The 16736-nt window shown below is 51.3% G+C and overlaps 1 protein-coding gene across 7 annotated transcripts in view; it reads left to right on the top strand.

Moving 5' to 3' along the window:
• Nucleotides 1–1938: 1938 nt before the first annotated feature.
• DGCR2 (DiGeorge syndrome critical region gene 2) overlaps nt 1939–16736 on the top strand; it is a 69136-nt gene continuing 54338 nt past the window's right edge. For 3 of the 7 annotated variants that reach the window (XM_030836369.3, XM_030836373.2, XM_030836374.2), the window contains exon 1: nt 1940–2208. In XM_030836369.3, coding sequence (XP_030692229.1) covers nt 2130–2208 — 79 coding nt within the window. In that variant the 5' untranslated portion in view covers nt 1940–2129. Of the gene's footprint in view, nt 2209–16736 lie in introns of all 7 variants that reach the window. The other 4 variants (XM_060311000.1, XM_030836372.3, XM_030836370.2 and 1 more) reach the window with 2 other exon arrangements.

Consider the following 16736-nt stretch of genomic DNA (forward strand, 5'->3'; position numbering starts at 1 on the left):
GGAGAGACACTCAGGTTAGGACTGTCTGAGGAGGGTTTAATAAGGGGATGATTTACCAACATGGAGCAGAGTGTAGAGAACCCTGAGTAGTAACGGACCGCTGGAAGAAGGGTGGTCGCTGGGACCTGGGAAGAGGAGTACAGGGAGGGCCGACTTGACAGAAGCAGTGATCTCAGGTGGAGGCCACAGGACCCCACGGGGTGGGGGGGAAACGTCCCTGACCTCTTCTCCCTCCCTGCAGCCCTAAAAGCCCTTGATAATGTCCACGCAGGCAGCCTGCTGGCTGCACAGCAAGGCCGAGAAGGGGGAGGTGGGTCAGGAGGGGCAAGGATCCTGGCCCAGTGGTCAATGCAGTTTAGGAAGCTGGGGCTCTGCCCGCTTGCTGTGTGGTCTGCTGGACTTTTCACTTTCCTGTGCTGCTCTCCTCATCCGAACCTTTGCTGGCCGGCTCTGTGGGGTACAACCGGCAAGGGTTTCTGCTCTTGGCTGTGAGTTCCCTCCTGGGGGTCTGACCATCCATAGCCCTGGCTGGGCTCCCAGGGCAGATCTGGGACTGGGGGCAGAAGGTGGGCCTGGACTCCTCTCAGTGCAGCAGCTTCTCCCGGGAATGCTCCCTGAGGATGTGCTAACAGGGCAGCATTGGACAGGGATCGCCGTTTCCACCAGCAGTGGGGCCCCTCTGCTGTGGGCCCCTGTTGTGTGCCACGCCCTGAGGGGACAGGAGTGGGCAGGTCTGGCCTAGCCTTGGGGTTGACTTTGGCCATATCCGTCCAGAGGGAGTGGGTGCCTCTCTCAGATGACCCTGAATGTCACAGGCTGGAATCCTGGGATGCTCGGGAGGACCATGCCCTGAAGGGGCTTGGGGTGACTGCTCCTGGAGAGTGATTTGGTGGGCTGGAGGTGGGCAGGGCTGGGCTGGGTGCCCACCAGCCTTGGCCCTCCCCCTTTTCTCTGCTCCCATCCCCACCCTTTTCCCCACCCTCTTCCCCACCCTCTTCCCCACCCTGACACCCTGGGCAAGCACTTGTGTGCGCAGCTGGTGGTCCTTTCTTTGGAGGACTTGCTCCTCTCTCGTCAGGGACGCCCCACCTACTGTGTACCCTCCCATGGTGACAGGTGCGCGGCCAGCGCTCGGAGCGCTGTCCCTGGCGGCTTCCCTCCGTGCAGACGGGCCTGCTGTGGCGGCAGCTGTGCTGCGTCCTCCTGTCCCCGCTGTGCGGGCAGCGGCGTTCCTCCACAGGGGGCTTTGCTCCGTCTCTAGGATCTGGGCTTCCCTGTCAGCTCTCCTTGTGTGACCCTCCTTGAGGCTACTCCCTCATCCGTTTGAAACGTTTCAGTTGTATGTGCCCGTGAAGCCACACCTGCGTGTTCCTCACGAGGTGGAACCACCTCCGGAACCTCCTCAGGGTTAGGCCGGGTCCCTCCAGTTTTCCTCATCCCTCTCCGCAGCGGTTCGGCCTTTAAAAGACGACTTTGGGGCGCACTCTTGGGCCGCTGACCGGACCTGGGGCTGCAGGTGCACGAGATATTAAGACGCTAGGTCTCCCAGGGCCCTCTTCACCCGGTGCCCATCCCCACCCCGCCCACCGGCTCCCGTGCGCCCCGCCCCTCCATTCAGGCCCCACCCCTCCATTCAGGCCCCACCCCTCCATTCAGGCCCCGCCCCAGGACCGCCCCGGCCCCTCCACGCCCCGCCCCTTCCGTGTCTGTCATCTCGGCCCCGTCGCTGAGGCTCCGCCCACGAGCCTTTCCTCTCTGCTCAGCCAATGGCACCTTTGACTCCTCGTAGTTCCGCCCCCGAAGGGCCCACCCCTCAGCCACCGCCCCGCCCTTGGGCCCCGCCCCTTCCGGCCACTGCGCATGGGGAACACGCAGGCCCCACCCCCTCTCGGCGCTCATTGGCCGGCGCGGGCGGCGCGGGCGGGGGCGGGGCGGTGCGGACCGAGCAAGACGGCCGCCATCTTGCGCGGGGCCAAAGTCGGAGCGCGCGCCTGTTCGCGGCCCCTGGATCCTACTCCCGCAGCGTCCTCGTCTGGCCTGGCCCCAGCCCGGCCCGACCCTCGGCCCGGCCCGGCCCGGCCTCCCCGCGGGGTCGCGCGGCCGCCCCGGGGACGATGAACGGAGGATAAATGGTGCCCAAGGCAGACAGCGGTGCCTTCCTGCTGCTCTTCCTGCTGGTGCTCACGGTCACCGAGCCGCTGCGGCCAGGTGCGCAGTGGTGGGGGCGGGGGCGCGGGCGGGGCGGGGGGCGGGGGCGCTGGGACCCCTACCTCGCGGGGCCCTCACTTTGCGCTCGGCGGTCGACGGAGCGGGAGCAATGGGGGTCAGGCTGGGGGCCGAGGGGGCGGCTCGGGGCACCTGGAAGCTCCTGGCTGGTCACGGTCGCTCGGCCCGGGAGCCGCCGAGCCGGGCACCGGGGGTGTTCCTGGTCTGTGACCCTCAGATGCTTTTGGAGCCCCCGGGGGCTTGCGTTTTCTGAAGGAAGCCTGTGGTGGGGAATTGGGATCGCGGCAGCAGAAGGTCCTGGACGATCCTTATCTCTTTCTGATGTACCTCCTCCTCCAGCGAGAAATCAAGACCCCAAATGCAGGGCCGATTTATCTGTCAGGCACAGGAGGCCGGGGGTCCAAGGTGATTTTGGTGGACTGTAAGAATGTTTTCTTTTACAGTCAGCAGGAAAACCCCCTAAACTTTCAGGTTGAAGGAAATACTGTTAACATGCACATATAAATACATTCGTTTATATATTGGTGCAGTTGAAAAGTGTGGTTCTTGATTTTTTTTTTTTAAATGTTGGAAGGGGCCCATGAAGGCAGAAGTGTCCAGGGCTCCTTGTGTGGGTGCTGTTAAGACCTGGGTGTGTACAGCAGGCAGGGGAGCACAGCGGTGTGCAGCCTCCCCAGTCAGGCTCCTGCCTGGGCACGCTGCACCTCTTGCTGCCTCTGCCATCTGTATGGAGTGCTCTGCCTCCTCCCCAGTGTCCACTTGGTAGCCAGGACCCTGGCCCACACTCAGCTGGAGTGTCCAGCGATGCTTCTCTGGACGGTGGGGTGACTGGTTGTGGGGTGGCCCTGGTAGGAACGGAAGCCAGCACTTGTGGAGGAGAGTGCTGTATGGACTCTTGGGGACCAGAGCCAATGGATTTGTGGGCTCTTGTGATTATGTTCTTTAGAAAACATGTTTATACCTGTGGAGAAGTGAGAGTCATCCCGTCTGACTTCTGGGTCCCGATTTTGCACATTATGTCAGTGGACTCTGAGGGGTGAAGCCACACGTCATACATGTCTTTCTTGGGGTGTCTCTGGTTCCGGGTCCAGCATCTCCTCCCTGGGTGGATGGATGTGACTGATGTCCCCAACTCCTTTTCCATCTGTCCACATATCCTGCCAGCTGGCCAGGAGCAATTCAGAAAGTGTCTTGGTGTGGCTCCCCACCTGCCCATCACTAGGGATGCTCAAATGAAGAGAATATACCCTCCCTGTAGGAGTGCTCTTCAGGTGTGGAAGCAGAGTTGAGGTAGTGGCAGAGGTGGCTAACCGTGTGCCCCTGCAAAGCAGGGGGGACTTCAGGAGGCCTCACACTCAGGTCTGAGTTGGGGCAGGGGGTGGCTCTGGTTGAGGGAGCAAAGTTATACTATTCATTCCATGACTCCCCACATCAGAACTTTGCAGCAGCCCTTGGTGGTGTCTTGAGTTGCCCTGCAAAACCTGGGGGGCTCCAACTGGCTCCCTGCTTTTGGTTGGGCAGCAAGGTGGGTCTCACTCTGGGTCAGATGTTCTCCTTGGGTACCTGTATGTGCTGTGTCCTTCCAGGCAGGGTCTGCTGGCTGGCGCCTGGGAGGGGGGCTTTTCTGGTCTTAGTCTGCATGCATTTTCTCAGAGTCCTGGCTTAGACCCACACTGGGGTGTGAGGAGGGAACCAGGCAGACCTGCTTCCCAGGAGGCTTTCTGCCAGGTGGAGCACTTTTGGCTCCCCTGATGCAGGCTAGGGTGTGAGGCCTTTCACAGAGTGGGACAACAGGAAAGTGCTGAACTTGACCTTCTGCCACAATGTCTTTTATTTTTTATTTTATTTATGTATTTGGCTGTGTTGGGTCTTTGTTGCTGTGCGCGGGCTTTCTTTAGTTGCGGCAGGCAGGGGCTAGTGTTCGTTGCAGTGCATGGGTTTCTCATTGTGGTGGCTTCTATTGTGGAGCACAGTCTCTAGGCATGTGAGCTTGAGTAGCTGTGGCACTCGGGCTCAGTAGTTGTGGCTCATGGGCTCTAGAGCGCAGGCTCAGTAGTTGTGGCGCACGGGCTTAGTTGCTCCGCGGCATATGGGATCTTCCTAGACCAGGGCTCGAACCCGTGTCCCCTGCATTGGCAGGCGGATTCTTAACTACTGCGCCACCAGGGAAGTCCCCACAATGTCTTTTATTTATTTATTTATTTTTATTTTTATTTTTTTTCCCCACAATGTCTTTTAAATGCATGTTTGATCTTGGTTGATTGAGGATGCGTTATATGCCAGGGGCACTCAGGTGATCCCTGTGGGTTAGATACTGTTGCTACCTCCATTTTACAGATGGGGGAAATGAAACAGAACTCATGACACCAGGTGGCTGGGATGAGGTTTCAGTCCTAGAAGTCTGGTCTGTCCGCCATCATGCACCCTTGGCTCTTTCCCTTCCAGCTGTCTATGTCCTGCCCTGTCTGTCCTTAACACCAGCTGTGGACCCCCAGGCCACCTCTGTTCCCCTGATCCACCCAGTGGTTCTCCAGGTGAGGGTGCAGAACTTTTTCCATCTGAATACTCTGATCTGAGGGCTAGAACCAGCCCTCTTCTCAGGTCCCTGCTGTGATCAGGCATCATGAATGACAGTGGTGTGTGTTGTATACTCTGGGGCTGTGGTGAGAAAAAAAGGGTGGGGACCTCTTCGAGGGGTGACAAACATGGAGGGGCATTTGGGGGCCACCGACTGCGATACCATCGCAGTGACCTTTCTCCATCTGCATCCCATTCTCAGGGAATGCAGCATCAAGTGTTCTAAAACCGTGTTTTTCTAGCTTCAGTTACGAAAGGAAATCCTGCCATGGTTTTGGCCACAGCTCCATCCAGGATGACCCCACCATGTACTTGCCTTCACTGAGTGAGCTGAGGCCGCAGTTCTGGAAGAGCTTGTTTTCACCTGTTTGGCCTGATAGGGGACGCTGTCTTCCTTGTGCTTCTGGGAAGCTGGCTGGGAGAGGCCAGTGATGTGCATGAGGTCACACAGCTGAGGAGCAGCAGAGCTGGGGCACAGACCAGGGTGTGTGTGGCGGGCTGGCTCCTAGTTCAGGGTTCTGTCCCCTGTGCCACTCGGGACCCCTCCTGCTGGCTGTGCCGAACTGACAAATCCTCAGTGAGCCAGCCAGTGCCTGTGGCCTCTGGAGTGGCACATGGGTTAGTGAACAGGAAGAGGGGGGATATTTCACAAGCAGATGTGGCCAAAGCTCACAGACGGAGCTGGAAAGTGGAGTCTGCCCGGAGCTTGCCAGGCGCCTCCCGAGTTTGGAGCCCCTGCTCAGCCCCAACCCACAGCACTGCCGAGCTTGTCCTGGTGACAGATGGGGCTTTGGGCCTAACACTTGGATTCTTTTTACTTGGAAAGTAGCATAATAGACTTTCCAATCTCACTAGCTAATGAATTGTTCTTTTTTTTTTATAAAGAAATATTTTGCTGTGGAATGGTTTCATACTTACAGAAGAGTTGCAGGGAGAAAATTAGTGCAAAGAGCCCTGCGCATCCTCTGCCCAGACCTCCCTGTTAGCATATTGCCTCATCTGCCTTACCCCCACTCTCCCCGCCCTGAGGGCATGTGTGTACGTGTGCACGTGTGTATATATGCAGGTGCACACATGGTTGTTTTCTGAACCATTTGAGAGTAAGTGGAAGATGTTGTGACCCTTCCCCCCCATCACTCTGGCCAGTGCTGAGAGCAGAGATGAATAGTGATGCCTCCCTGCCTGCTGCATGCTGTGTGCGGACGCCGTGTCACCGTGGCGAAGGGGAAAGGCAGCACTGCAGCCAAAGCTTGCTTGGCCCCAGAGCCTGAGTCAGGGGTAGAGTTTCACTTGGTGGTTCTGGTCTCAGGAGTGAGGGGTGTGTGGCTGCTGCACTTTGGCACATGTGTGTGCGCCTCTGTGGCTTCTCTGGCCCAGATTGCTGTCATCGCCGCCCTCCCTGTCCCTCTCAGGCCTGACTTCCCCCCACCCGTGAGCAGCAGCACTGACTGGGCTGCCCTGCACGGGTGGGGATCCCATAGCTCACACTGTCCTCTGCCTCCCTGGCACTGGGCACAGGGCGATACCTGGTAGTTGACTCTGAGTGCAGTGTGTCAGTGACAGCGTTTAGGAGCTGGGAGATAGCAGGGGCCCACTAAACGTCTTTTCCTCCAGCAGCTGCTGGGCTGCTCCCTTGTCCCTGTGCTTGGTGTCTGGGTGCTGAGGAGTTGGTGAGCGGCCCCTTCCCCTTCCAGGCTGCGGAGCAGGCCAGTGTGATCCCAAGAGCCCAATTTTGGACCGGTAGTTTGTTTGCCAGTCAGAGTGATGGGTGGGCTTGCAATGTTGTTATTGACCTGGGATGTTTCATGAAAGAAGTCACATCTTGTCCTGCGGCTCCAAGCTTGGCCCTGTCAGCCTCTGCAGGGCAAGTCCAGGGGAGGGTGAATGGCCTGTGGGCCGTGGTCGGAGCGTGGTGACCCGGGGTCCCAGAGTGTTCTGGGGCTTCTGGGCATCCATCTGGGAGAGAGGAAAGCCAAGGTCTGGGGTTGCTTCCCTGGAGCTTCTGCTGGATCCAGGTGAGTCCAGGGTGGTGGTTTGAGAACAAGAAGCCTAGTGCTGCACTGTCCAGGGTCTGGCCCCACTCTGCTGCCCACTGTGTGCCTTCTCGTTGCCTCAGTTTCCTCATCTGTGACATGGACATAATAACAGAGTGTGTGTACTTTGTGGAGATATGAGAATGAAAGTGGATTGGTATCAAGTTCTAAAAAGTGTAAAGATGTAAAGCAAATGCTCCACAGAAGCTGTGAGCATTATCCATGAATTGCATTCAGGGAGTGTAGGACCCCCTGAGAGCGTGGACGTGCCAGCACACGAGGACATATTTCTCGGGAGAGCCCCCCGACTCGGAGGCAGGGAGTGCAGTGGCTGTGACCAGTGCCTGATGCTTCGTGAGCGCTGAGTCCAGCTGCCACCGGAGGTGGGGGGTGGCTTGCCCAGAGCCCCCCAGACAGTCACAGCACTTTGGACAGGGCCAGGATTGTTCACGCTGACATGGTTTGCTCTTTGTCACATGCATGCTGGGTCTCCTGGGCCTGGTCTGGCACAGAGTGGGTGCTCAGAAATCAGTTATTGAACAAATGCACAAATGGCTGTTTATATTTTGACATAAAGAGCAACGGCTCCCTTTGCCAGCGGGCCTCGCAGCTGCCCTGGTGTGGGTGGCAAGGACCAGGGACTCGGGGGGGCCTGCTGCAGAGCCAGCTGGCCCGGGCCTCACGCTGTTGGGGGGAGGATCGTTCCTGCAAGCGTGAGCTGCCCTGAGAGGTGAGGGCAGGTGAGACTTCTCATCGCTGTGGGTCCTCACTGAAGAAGCTCACCAGCCGCCCAGGCGGGGGCTGCGAGGGGCTGGGGGGGGGGCAGGCTGCCCCACCGATGGCTGTGCCCTCTGCCCAAGGACGTGGCCCGCCCTTCCCAGGCTGGCGCACTACACTGGCCTCGCTCGAGAGCCGACGGGTGTGGGGGCCGCACACGCTCGCCTCTTGCCTTCTCTCCCTCCTCTCCACCTGGCGTGGCCATTGCTCCAGTCACCGGAGCTGGCTCTTGTCCTTCATGCCCCTGCCCCTTCCAGTCCCTTGCTGTAGGCTGGCTTCCGGGCCCCTGGCTGCGAGCTGTCAGTCCAATCAGCTTGTGGTCTGTCTTTCTGTCCTCAACTGTTGACAGCTTCATGTTGGACAGGCGGGGGCTGAGAGAGCCCTGTGTGGATGCTGTACTACAAGGGCCTCCGGGTCCACCTTGAGTCCCTGCCCTGCTGGGAAGCCTCCTTCCTCCCTGGGGACCCTCCTTTGCAGTTGGTCGCTGTGAGGAGGATTGCCTGGGGTTCCACGAGGCACTGGACAGGGGGCAGGAGCCACCGTGAGGGCGTTCCGGAGGGTCGGTCTGGAGATGTAAGGCTCTAGGACCCCCTGCGCACTTGCCACCGTGTCTACTGACGTGGGGGCCTTTTCATGTGTCACTCGCGACTTCCTAGGGTCCCTGGGTCGGTCAGTTACCCACAGAGCTTCATGGTCATATGAGATGGAACGGGAGGCCTGGAAGGGCCTGGAAAGGATGCGGCGGGCTCTGCAGCAGCCGTCTGGGGGTCTGTTGGCCACTTCTGGAAGGGAGAGGTTCTTCAGATTCTCTCCTCCACCCCATCCGTGCGAAGGACGTGGGTCCAGACCGGTGTGTGAGCTGTGGAAAAGCCCAGCACAGTCTGGAAATATGATGGCGGGTTTTTTTTCACACTTATAAAAATTCATACATTATTTTATGTAAATGGAATTATACTTTTTTTTTTTTTTTTTTTTTTTTTTTTTTGCGGTACGTGGGCCTCTCACTGTTGTGACCTCTCCCGCCGCGGAGCACAGGCTCCGGACGCGCAGGCTCAGCGGCCATGGCTCATGGGCCCAGCCGCTCCGCGGCATGTGGGATCTTCCCAGACCGGGGCACCGAACCCGTGTCCCCTGCCATCGGCAGGCGGACTCTCAACCACTGCGCCATCAAGGAAGCCCAGAATTATACTTTTTTTTACAAGTTTTTATTTTTACTTTTCCATTTGACAGTGTTTTGGAGGTCTTTGTGGGTAAGTCCATACAGCTTTACTTCATTCTTTTTTTTTTTTTTTTTTAGACAAGCCTTTCTAAGAACTTTCCTCAGTCTTGTTTTGCCTGCGGGGCCTTCTTCCAGGGGACCTCTTATCACAACTTTTCCTCAACCCGAAGCTGCAATTTAGAGAGCTGCACAGTTGGAGATGGTGGCAGGTGCTGAGGATCTGATCTCATGGGCTTGTCTCAGCCTAAAACCATCTGCAGCAGCTCCAGGTCGACTCCTGGTTTTTACATGTATTTATGCTATAACTCTAATTCGTGTGCTTATTTACCTAAATGACATAATTTCACCAAGGATAATTTAGACTCAGAGTGACCATTTAGAGGAACTTTGACATGAACAAAATTACTAGAGGAACTTTGACATGAACAAAATTACTAGAGGAACTTTGACATGAACAAAATTACTCATTTGTGAGGTGCCTTACTGGCAAAAGCGAAAGCAAATCCTAAGATCCAATGATCTGCATGTTTTATTGGCATGAAGAAGCCTTAATTCCAAAAAGAATTAAGATTTCAAAGTATCTTCCTTCAGAGGAAGGCAGAGGGTTACCTCGTTCTTTTTCCAAAACTTTTTTAACTTTGAAAACATTTCATGCTTCTAGAAAAGTTGCAAAAATAGTACTGTGAACTCCAACTGTATACAGTTCACTTAAATTTACCGATTGTGACATCTGACTCGTCCCACATCTGCACGCTTTTTGTGTGTGTGTGCGCGCACGTCCAGAGATGAAATGTATCTGCACACACAGACATGACCCTTCATTTCTACGTTCCTTTCCCCTATTTCCTGAGAACAAGCCATTCTCCTGGAAGCACGTTTAGGACTGCTAACACGGGGGTAGTACCATGAGCCATATCCCCACTTTGCCAGTTGTCCCATTCACCACACATTTTTCCCCCGAATTCAGGATCCAGCCCGGGATCATCTACTGCATTTAATCGTCATGTGCATTTAATGTTCTGAAATCTGGGACAGTTCCCTAGCTTTCTTTGTCTTTCGTGGTGTGGACTTTTTAAACAGTACAGGCTGGCCATTTTTTGGAATATTCCTCCTTATGGGTTTATCAGATTGTTTCCTCATGGTCAGATTCAGTTGCCGCCTCTTTGGCAGGAGTGATCCCCCGAGACATTGAGTCCCCTTCAGCGCGTGCATCCTGGGCACAGCTGGCAGCTTCTCCCAGGAATGGCCTTGTTAACTGTGGCCATGTGGTGAGGTGGCTTTGACTGCATTTCTCAACTGGAAAGGTGGCTTTCTTTCCCCCTTTGTGGTCAGCAGGTACTCGTTAGGGAGACAGATCACCTGGCCCTGTGTGGGTTTTTTTTTGTTTTTTTGTGGGTTTTTTTGGCTGCATTGGGTCTTCGTTGCTGCGTGCGGGCTTTCTCTAGTTGCAGTGAGTGGGGGCTGCTCTTCATTGTGGTGTGCGGGCTTCTCATTGTGGTGGCTTCTCTTGTTGCAGAGCACAGCCTCTAGGCTCATGGGCTCAGTAGTTGTGGCTCACGGGCTTAGTTGCTCCGTGGCATGTGGGATCTTCCCAGACCAGGGCTCGAACCCATGTCCCCTGCATTGGCAGGCTGATTCTTAACCACTGCACCACCAGGGAAGCCCTGGCCCAGTGGTTTTAAGCATCTATTGATGATTCTTGCCTGAATCAGTTATTGCTGTGATGATTGCTAAATGATGGTTTTCTCTTATTCCTTTTTCATTTAGTACTAGTCTACTGTAAAAAAGCTTGTTCTTCCTCTTTAACATCGGTATGGACTCATGGATTCTTCTTATTCAATGCATGATAGTCATTATTGTCATTCATTTTGGTGATTATATTGCAGTTGTTTTGGGCAGTGGGAACCCCTTCAGGCTGGTTCCTGTATCCTTCTGACATGCCCCAAGCGCTGTTGAACATTCCTCATCACCAAGCTCATCTTGTATCTTTCCTGCCCCCAGCATTTTTCCACAGAGCACTGGTTCCTTTTAGTGGGAGATGGTATTCTTGGAGAAACCAAGATTTTGGTGCTAGGCGTGTTCATCGCCAAGAGGACCTTGCTGCCGCTAGACCTTTCGGTCCAGCTGGGGCGTGTGTCCCTCCCTGTAGTGTGGGCGTATGGGTGTGTCCGTGTGAGTCTCTTTGTTTATAAGTTCATACTGTATCTTTAGTTCCAACCCAGCATCCCAGGGTCTTGCTTCCTTTCCCTGGTTCATATTGGTATCGCCCTTTTTCTACAATAGAACTGGAGCTGCCGACAACATCAGTAGATTTACTATTTTCTTATTCCCACAGTGCACAGAAAACCATTTCAGGAGTGCTATACCTGTTACCACTACCAACAGCAGACTGACTGAGTTAGAGTTTGGGAATTTTTTTTCTTTTCCAGCTCCTTTTTTTTTTTTTTTTCCTTGCGGTACGTGGGCCTCTCACTGTTGTGGCCTCTCCCGTTGCGAGCACAGGCTCCGGACGCACAGGCTCAGCAGCCGTGGCTCACGGGCCCAGCCGCTCCGGGGCACGAACTCGTGACCCCTGCATGGGCAGGCGGACTCTCAACCACTGCGCCACCAGGGAAGCCCTCCAGCTCTTTTTTTGTCTTTAGACTGATGGTATGTACTCAAAGTACTGAGTCCAAAAGCTATTTGGATTAATTCTCTTCTCTTATGTGTGTCTGTTAAACAGTTAGGTTCAAAACTGTATTGATTTGAAACCACATTTATTAAACAAATAATATAGAGAAAAGTATTTACTATAATCTCATTATTATACCAAGCTTCTATTTCATCACACTAATTGGTAAGGAAACATTTCTTTTTCCAGTGGGTTGTAGTATTTTCCTGGGTAAATTAAAGTATCATTTTAGGAGTAGATATTTATAGTTTTAACATGTCAACTCTCATTAGTATATATTGCTGTTTGCTTAAAATATTTTTTCCAGTTTTGCTTTTATGGTATGAAGAGAATTATGTATGTTGAGTAGACAACCAGTCAGCAGCAGTGGAGAGAAAGGCCAAGTAAAATTTATTACAATTAAATTATTTAGATTTTAGCATTAATAAATGCTATTAATGAATGTTTTTTATTTTGTTACCTTTTGTTACTGATGGAGTATATTAGAAATTACTTTGTGGGACTTTCCTGGTGGTCCAGTGGTTAAGAATCCGCCTTGCAATGCAGGGGCTGCCAGTTCAGTCCCTGGTCGGGGAACTAAGATTCCTCATGCCGTGGGGCAACTAAGCCTGTGCGCCACAGCTAGAGCGAAGCCCACGCACCGCCTGCGCACCGAAATGAAGAGCCCGCGTACGGCAGCGAAAGATCCTGCGTGCCGCAGCTAAAACCCAATGCAGCCAAAAATAAATAAATATTTTTTTTAAAGAGAAGAAATTCCTTTGTAATACTAACTGCAATGTGGTGTCCTGGATTGGATCCTGGAATGGAAAAAGGACATTAGTGGAACAAGTCTTTTGCCTGTCTTTGAATTGGGTTGTTTTTAGGCTGTTGGGTTTTAGGAGTTTTCTATATATTCTGGTTACTAACCCCTAATCAGATGCATGATTTGCAAATGTTTTCTCTTACTCTGTAGGTTGCATTTTTAGTTTGTTGTTATTTTAAGTTTGATGTAGTCCCCTTTGTCTACTTTTGCCTTTGTTGCCTGTGCTTTTGGTGTCATATCCAAGAAACCATTGCTAAATCCAATGTCATGAAGCTTTTCTCCTATGTTTTCTTCTAGGAGTTTTATAGTTTCAGGTCTTATATTTAAGTCTTTAATCATTTTGAGTTAATTTTTGTATATGGTATAAGGTAAGGGTACAGCTGCATTCTTTTGCACGTAGATGTCCACTTTTCTCAGCACTATTTGTTGAAGAGACTATCCTTTCCACATTGTGTAACCTTGCTACTCTCTCAAAGATCATTTTACCGTATATGTGAGGATTTGTTTCAGGGCTGTCTAATCTGTTCCATTGGCCTATATGTCATTGTTTATGCCACTCACTGTTTTGTTTACTGTAGTTTTGTAATTTACTATGTTTTGAAATCAGGAAGTGTGAGGCCTCCAGCTTCATTTTTATTTCTTAAGATTGTTTTGGCTGTTCAGGGTCCTTTGAGTTTTCACATTAATTTTGGGATGAATTTTTCTCTTTTGGCAAAAAAAAAAATCATTGGCATTTTGATAAGGATTGTATTGAATCTGTAGATTGGGTAGTATTAACCTCTTTTTTTTAGAAATTTATTTATTTTCTTTATTTTTGGCTTTGTTGGGTCTTCATTGCTGCACGCGGTCTTTCTCTAGTTGCGGCGTGTGGGCTTCTCATTGCAATGGCTTCTCTTGTTGCGGAGCACGGGCTCTAGGCGAGCAGGCTTCAGTAGTTGTGACTCATGGGCTCTAGAGTGCAGGCTCAGTAGTTGTGGCACACAGGCTTAGTTGCTCTGCGGCATGTGGGATCTTCCCGGACCAGGGATCAAACCTGTGTCCCCTGAATTGGCAGGCGGATTCTTAACCACTGCACCACCAGGGAAGTCCCAGTATTGACCTCTTAAGTCTTCCAGTCCATGAATATTGGATGTCTTTCTGTTTATTTCTATCTTTTTTATTTTTTTGGCTGCACCACGTAGCATGTGGAATCTTACTTCCCCAACTAGGGATTGAACCCATGCCCCCTGTAGTGGAAGCATGGAGTCTTAACCACTGGACCACCAGGGAAGTCCGTATTTGTGTCTTCTTTATTATATATTTTTAAATAAATTTATTTATTTTATTTATTTATTTTTGGCTGCATTGGGTCTTCACTGCTACATGTGGGCTTTCTCTAGTTGCATCGAGCGGAGGCTACTCTTTGTTGCAGTGCGTGGGTCTCTCATTGCAGTGGCTTCTCTTGTTGCAGAGCATGGGCTCTAGGTACGCAGGCTTCAGTAGTTGTAGCACGTGAGCTCAGTAGTTGTGGCTCGTGGGCTCTAGAGCACAGGCTCAGTAGTTGTGGCGCACGGGCTTAGTTGCTCTGCAGCGTGTGGGATCTTCCCGGACCATGGCTCGAACCCGTGTCCCCTGCATTAGCAAGCGGATTCTTAACCACTGCGCCACCAGAGAAGCCCCTTGTGTCTTTTTTAATTTCAGCGATCTTTTGTAGTTTGTTTACTAGTGTACTAGTCGTTCACCTCTTTGGTTAAGTTTATTGCTGAATTTTTTTTTTTTTGATGCTATTGTAAATGGAGTTGTTTTCTTAATTATCTTTTCAGGTTGTTCATTGTTAGTGTATAGAAGCACAACTAATTTTTGTGTGTTGCAACTTTGCTGTGCAACTTTGCTGAATTTGTTTATTTTGTATGCAACTTTGCTGAATTTGTTTATTAGTTCTAACAGTTTGTGTGTGTGTGTGTGTGTGTGTGATCTTTAGACATGACCTACAAGATCACATCAGCTGTGAAGAGAGATAATATTACTTCTTCCTTTCCAATTTGGATGCCTTTTATTTCTTTTTCTTGCCTAATTGCACTAGCTAAGGCTTCTAAAACTCTATCAAATAAAACAAGATTTAACTTGATAAGAAACTGCCAGATGCTTTTTCAGAGTGCTTGTGCTATTTTTTTTAAATTTATTTTAATTTATTTTTGGCTGTGTTGGGTCTTTGTTGCTGCACGTGGGCTTTCTCTATTTGCGGCGAGTGGGGGCTACTCTTGGTTGCGGTGCGTGGGCTTCTCATTGCAGTGGCTTCTCTTGTTGCGGAGCACGAGCTCTAGGTGTGCGGGCTTCAGTAGTTGTGGCACGCAGGCTCAGTAGTTGTGGCTTGTGGGCTCTAGAGTGCAGGCTCAGTAGTTGTGGCGCACGGGCTTAGTTGGTCCGTGGCATGTGGGATTTTCCTGGACTAGGGCTCGAACCTGTGTCCCCTGCATTGGCAGGCGGATTCTTTCTTTCTTTATCTTTCTTCCTTCCTTCCTTCCTTCCTCTTCCTCTCTTCCTCTCTTCCTCTCTCTCTCTCTCCCTCCCTCCCTCTCCCTTTCTTTCTTTTAACATCTTTATTGGAGTATAATTGCTTTGCAATGTTGTGTTAGTTTTTGCTGTATAACAGTGAATCAGCTATATGTATGCATATATCCCCGTATCCCCTCCCTCTTGCGTTTCCCTCCCACACTCCCTATCGCACCCCTCTAGGTGGACACAAAGCACTGAGCTGATCTCCCTGCGTTATGTAGCTGCTTCCCACTAGCTAGCTGTTTTACATTTGGTAGTGTATATATGTCAGTGCTACTCTCTTACTTCATCCCAGCTTACCCTTCCCCCTCCCCATGTCCTCAAGTCCAATCTCGACGTATGCGTCTTTATTCCTGTCCTGCCCCTAGGTTCATCAGTACCTTTTTTTTTTAGATTCCATATATGTGTGTTAGCGTACGGTATTTGTTTTTCTCTTTCTGACTTACTTCACTCTGTATGACAGACTCTAGGTTCATCCAACTCATTACAAATAACTCAATTTCGTTTCTTCTTATGTCTGAGTAATATTCCATTGTATACATGTGCCATATTTTTTTATCCATTCATCTGTCGATGGACACCTGGGTTCCTTCCATGTCCTGGCTATTGTAAATAGTGCTGCAGTGAACACTGTGGTGCGTGACTCTTTTTGAATTATGGTTTTCTCAGCGTGTATGCCCAGTAGTGACGCGCAGGCTCAGCAGCCATGGCTCATGGGGCCCAGCCGCTCCGTGACATGTGGGATCTTCCCGGACCAGGGCACGAACCCGTGTCCCCTGCATCGGCAGGCGGACTCTCAACCACTGCGCCACCAGGGAAGCCCTATTTTTAGTTTTTTAAGGAACCTCCATACTGTTCTCCATAGTGGCTGTATCAATTTACATTCCCACCAACAGTTGGCAGGTGGATTCTTAACCACGTGCCACCAGGGAAGTCCCATCAGGTGGTTCTTTTTTTTTTTTTTTTTTCTTTTTGCGGTATGCAGGCCTCTCACTGTTGTGGCCTTTCCCGTTGCGGAGCACAGGCTCCGGACGCGCAGGCTTAGTGGCCATGGATCATGGGCCCAGCCGCTCCGTGGCATGTGGAATCTTCCCGGACCGGGGCACGAACCCGTGTCCCCTGCATTGGCAGATGGACCCTCAACAACTGTGCCACCAGGGAAGCCCAGGTGGTTCTTTTTAATTGCATTTCCCTGTGAGTGATGATGTTGAGAAGTTTTTCATGTCCTTTTTTTTTTTTTAATTTGGCCATGCCACACGGCATGCGGGATCTTAGTTTCCCAGCCAAGAATTGTACCCACGCTCCCTGCAGTGGAAGCACAGAGTCTTAACCCCTGAACCACCTGGGAACTCCTTTTTCATGTCCTTTTTAACCATTCATTTATCTTCTTTGGAGAAGTATTTCTTCAAATATTTTGCTCACTTGTATGAGGTTTTTTGCCTTTTCGTTATTTATATTTATTGTTGAGTTGTAGAAGTTCTTTTTGTATTCCAGATATACAAAAGTTCTTAGATGTGTTGCAGATATTTTCGGTCAGTGACTTACCCATTCATTTGCTTAACTGTACTTTTAAAAACATCTGTTTATTTGTTTAGTACACTAAAATTCACTCTTCCTGTATATCATTCTTTGAGCTTTGACAAATGTAACCAGCACCACACTCAGGATGCGGAACACACTTCTGTCCCCCCGTAGTTCCCTTGTGCACCTTGTGGTCAGTGCCTCCTCTGCCTTGAGGTCCCACCTGGCAACCACTTGTCTTCTGGTAAAGTCCAGTTTATAATAATTTTTCTTCTTGGTGATGAGTGTAAGCACTCTTTGCCTAACGCAGGTTCACAAAGATTTTCTTATATTTTCTCCTAGAAGTTTTATAGTGTTAGGTTTTATATTTAAGTC

Source organism: Globicephala melas, chromosome 13, assembly GCF_963455315.2.
Source record: "Globicephala melas chromosome 13, mGloMel1.2, whole genome shotgun sequence".
Lineage (NCBI taxonomy): Eukaryota > Metazoa > Chordata > Mammalia > Artiodactyla > Delphinidae > Globicephala > Globicephala melas.